Source organism: Pseudomyrmex gracilis, unplaced genomic scaffold (genome assembly GCF_002006095.1).
Source record: "Pseudomyrmex gracilis isolate BER0280 unplaced genomic scaffold, ASM200609v1 scaffold_942, whole genome shotgun sequence".
Taxonomy (NCBI): Eukaryota; Metazoa; Arthropoda; class Insecta; order Hymenoptera; family Formicidae; genus Pseudomyrmex; species Pseudomyrmex gracilis.
Window position 1 is genome coordinate 8,704 of NW_018021526.1, and position 4,647 is coordinate 13,350.

The window sequence follows — 4,647 nt, forward strand, 5'->3', positions numbered from 1 at the left end:
CCTGTCCCAGGTAAATTAGATTTGTTTCTAAGACCTAAAAGAGGACCGACGAGTGAGAAGACGTTAGACAAGTAATATCGGGAAGTCCGTTGACTTGACTACGTCGTTGAACAGTCTCGCTCGACTCGCATGCTTGCCTTATCTCTTTAGGTCAGTGTGCCGAGATATAATACACAAAAGTGTCGTGTGTCAAGTTGCGCTCCTCCGTTAGGACCCGATCGTAACCGTAGGTCAGGACGTAACACTGCTATTGCTTGGAAGAATTACAAAAAAGTGTTCTTCCATTGTCATCATCATTGTCGCTATCAGTGTCGTCGCTTTGTTGTTGTTGTGACAGCGTTGTTAAACTCAAAGCCGGAATCCACGAATCAAATTTAAACGGGTAACCTTGCCAACTGACTAGCAGTTGCCTATTACGTCCCCGACTTTTGCTCTTTATCACCCGATCAACGATGAAAGTTTCTTCTTGTAGGTTTTTAACAACAGGAGACAGTTTTTGCTCGTAGAAAATTTTGTTTATAACTTTATCTGCTAAATCACTCAGTTCGGAAACACGCGGATTTTGCCACTCGAGAACACGATAAATTCGAATTATTTCTTTGCTCCAATCGGCCGTGTATCCCTTCTCAAAGGCGGCTTTTGCTCTACTGACACGTACGAGATCGCCGACAGAGTATTTAGCTGCTTTTGCTTTGACTCGCTGTTTTTTCCAGCGATGCCACGTGTTTTTGCGGATAATATTCGCGTTTTCTGTGGTAACATCCGCGGGTTTCATACATATGGAAGAATGAGGAGTATGGTTNTATGCGTGCATGATATTCTGCAAGACATCGAGATAACGTTTTGTGTTTTTGTGCATAAAGTAGCGCCACATGCGCTACTAGCGCTTGTAGCGTTCTATTAAAACGCTCAATCACGGCTGCTTTAACGTCTGGATTANGCGCAACNCGGAAACAAATTCTTTTTTCATTGATAAACTTTTGCAACGGATGCGCGATAAATTCTTTACTTTTGTCGGTTTGCCGATATACGGGTCTTTGTCCGCTACTTCTCGAGAGCACGCAGTGAAACGCGCAAAGAACTTGAGCACCTGTTTTGTCTCGCAACTGTTCCACCCACGCGAATTTGCTGAGCACGTCNATAACTGTCAGTAGATAGCAATATCCGTCGTTATAGCTTCGCAAATTTCGCAATTTTATCAAATCAGCNTTCCAGAAATCGTCAATATTCGTCATGTTGTAATGCAGTCGGGGAAACTTGAACTTCACTTCGTNTTTAGTTTTCGGTGCAGCCGCGCCAAGTTTTTTTACATTAAATATTTTTTATTTTGAAACATTCCACATGAGTTTTTGACATTTTACACAAATCGAAATCTATATGTATAATTCGACATAGTTTAAGTATTTCTACGCAAGGCAAAATCATTTTTTACATCAATGAGTGCTTTATATAAAAAGTGCAGTGGTCATACAATATTTGAAATTTTATTGATTTAGAATATTTTTATTGATTTAGAATATTTTCTATTTTACAACGTATAAACAACTTACAAAGTTTTATATATTTTTTGTTTTTGTACCCATGTATAAAAGATTTTACTTGGCGTAACTTATTGATATCATTTCTTTTGTAGAATAGATCTTGTAGAAGATTTTGATAGTAATACTTTCTCTAGAAATACGAGTTGCGCATGTACTTGGCGCCTTTTTTTATCTTTTTTTGAAAAGGTATTTTGTGCGGATATCACACATTTTTGTAGAATGGGTTTGACAAACACTTTTTACTGCATTATATATAACTTAATTATTTGTGTCTTATTCTTAACCCTCAACGGAGGGACATGAGTCGTTTTCGTCTGTAGCAAATTTACTTTCTGTGAAAAAAGTAAGTTTTTTGTTGTCATATTTGCTAAAAAGTATGACTTGAAACTCTTTTTTCACTAAATTTAATGATGGTGTCTTAAAATAAACAGTTTAAAGATTACGCATAAACATGTTTTCTNGATTGACGTCAAACAAAAAACATCTCGGCAGTCCAACTGCAGTTTTTACATATCACGTATTAAAATTAATCGTTGAAGCTTATTATTATTAAACCTTACAAAAAGATCGAAAAGTCATCACCCTTAAGTCGCTATTACGCAATATCACAGNTAGTTGCAAAATTAATAACTTTTAAACTAAAAGAGATAGAGAAAAACGGTTTGCGCCATAATCCTTAGCGCAACAAACTGCAAAATACTAGCCTAGTCCGAACATTCTAACTTTAGTGAGTAACAATCAATTGTTTTAATAATAAAAATTATCACACTTTTACCATGTGGTATTTTGCAACTAACCAATAAGAACTGAGATGTAAAAACCATTTTGCTCTAACTTTTACCGTTCTCGAAATATTCAATTTGTTAACTTTCACTCTTTGTCATAAATCGCAGAATAGCCGATTGAAGGTACCTGCAAAATTAGTTGCAAGTTATCTCTTCTGGTTCTTGAGATATCCGCGATTTGCGAAAAAGACTATGTATCATTAAATGTAGAATATTAAAATAAATCAAATGTGTATATTTGTTATTCATAAACTTTATTGTAAAATCGCGTTTTCGGGAACTTTCCAATCACTAAATTAACATAGAGAGGATAGTATATCTATTTTATATTTAATATTTTTTATTTTATATTTAACAAATTTAATAACGAGAGAGCACGCTCGATAATATTTTTGAATTTTTTTTATATTTGTAGTATATATATATATATATATATATATATATATATTATTGTATTATATTGTATTATATTATTTTCTATACGTAAACTTCTCTTCTCAAATTGAACGCTACAATAGACCTTGACTTGTGCACAAACTGTTGACACCTGGCGGCGACAAGAGGAAGAGCACGTTCTACATGTACGCACTCTGGTGATTGACGAAAATCCGTGTCCGACGACGTAGACAAATTCTTAGAACCTAGTTTTTTGGCATTTTGGACTTTGTATCAAGAAATCTCAGTTGGAAAGGCACGGAGGAAAACAACCGCGAAATACTTTTTTTCGTGCCTCGATCTTAACTTTNGATTGAGTCTACTACGAACTCGATTGGTTTAGCCGTTGTTGAGATTGGAAAATCTCGAAAAGGCTCTCGGCTAAATTTNGCGTATACGAGGCACGGGGTACCTCGCGCAGCGCGCGCGCACTTTGTTTTGCGCATATACTTGGCGCGAGGCACTACCGTGCCTCTTAATATATATATATATATATATTTTAACGTGACATTTTCTGTGTCCGTCACAAGGAAATAATTCCGGCCGGCACGGGAGGCGATGGGCTTGCGTATTCTACAAGTTAAGGGAGAGCAGCTCGTTAGAATGCGCTCGACAAGCGACCACACGTATATTAGCAAAGGCGCGTAGCGCCTATACCGTTTATTATTCATGATTGAGGTGTTGCAATTTGTATTGTAACGGTTTGACTTTTTTGTCGAAGCTTTTTCCGTCTTATTTAGTTAATTATTAAAGCTGCGGGGTAGCTCGTCGGGATCAGGGCTTGTTTAAGATAAAGTAATCAGAGTAGACTCGGTTTATGACTTAACAAAAGAATAATATGTGTTTATTAAACAAAAAAAGAAATAAAAGAGAGAGAGAGAGAAAGTATTTACAAAGTAAATTTTACAAAGGCAATCTTGAAAAAGTGAGTTTTAGAAAAGCGAGTTTTAGTAAAATGAGTTTTCGAAAAATAAGTTTTAATAATATTTAAGTGAAAAAGAAAAGTGACTTCGGTTGAGAAATTCGCTTTTTTACCAGATTATTAAATCGTTCTTTGCAGAAATTTATTTCTCGCTGACGCGAATATGAGGCCGGCGTACGGTCGACTTTTTCCGCTAGGCGTAGAGCGGCGCCTTCGTTTAATCGGGGGAGAATAACGTTCTCCTGGAACAGCTTGCCACGGAGGCCAGTTTTCTTGGCGAAGAATACGAGATTACTCTGGAGCGGAGCGGAAGGAATATGCCGGTTTACCCGGCGGAGAATACAAGATTTCCCGGAGCGGAGCGAAAGGAATGCCGGTCTGCCCGGCGGAGAATACGAAATTTCCCTGGAGCGGAGCGAAACGGATGCCGGTTTACCCGACGGAGAATACGAGATTCCCCTAGAGCGGAGCGGAAGAAATGCCGGTTTACCCGGCGGAGAATACAAGATTCCCCGGAGCGGAGTGGAACGGATGCCGGTTTATCCGGCGGAAAATAAGAAACTTATTCTCCCGGAGAGGATCGAATCTTGAGTTGCGCTATCGGTTTGCCCGACCAAGGAAGAGCTTCTCCAGCTGCTTCTCGCTAGATTCGGAGATCGAATTGATCTGCCACGCTGATTTTAGCCCCAGGTTTTATACCCACAATTTCGCAAGGAACGGGGACGTAAAAATGCGGGGAAACAGACAATTTATTTGTCGCGCTTGTCGCTTCGTGGCGCGGTGAGGGCGGCGCGCAAGCCGTTTAGTGGCGCGCGGCTTAGACCATATATACTTATAGACACGGCCTGTAGATATGAATCCACGAGTCGAGGTGAAGCAAAGATAATATCATCTACGTGACGTCACATGTGGGCATTTCAGCAATGGCTAAACGCGGCCTCGTAGATGATATTATCTTATCTTC

The 4,647-nt window shown here is 38.8% G+C and overlaps 1 protein-coding gene across 1 annotated transcript; it reads right to left on the reverse strand.

Moving 5' to 3' along the window:
• Positions 1–247: 247 nt before the first annotated feature.
• LOC109861704 lies at positions 248–1,235 on the reverse strand. Its single transcript, XM_020441462.1, has 2 exons — positions 918–1,235; positions 248–820 (listed from the first exon to the last, which is right to left on the reverse strand). Exons 1-2 carry the CDS (start codon positions 1,233–1,235, stop codon positions 248–250), a joined length of 891 nt encoding a protein of 296 aa, XP_020297051.1.
• Between the last annotated feature and the right edge of the window lie 3,412 nt (positions 1,236–4,647).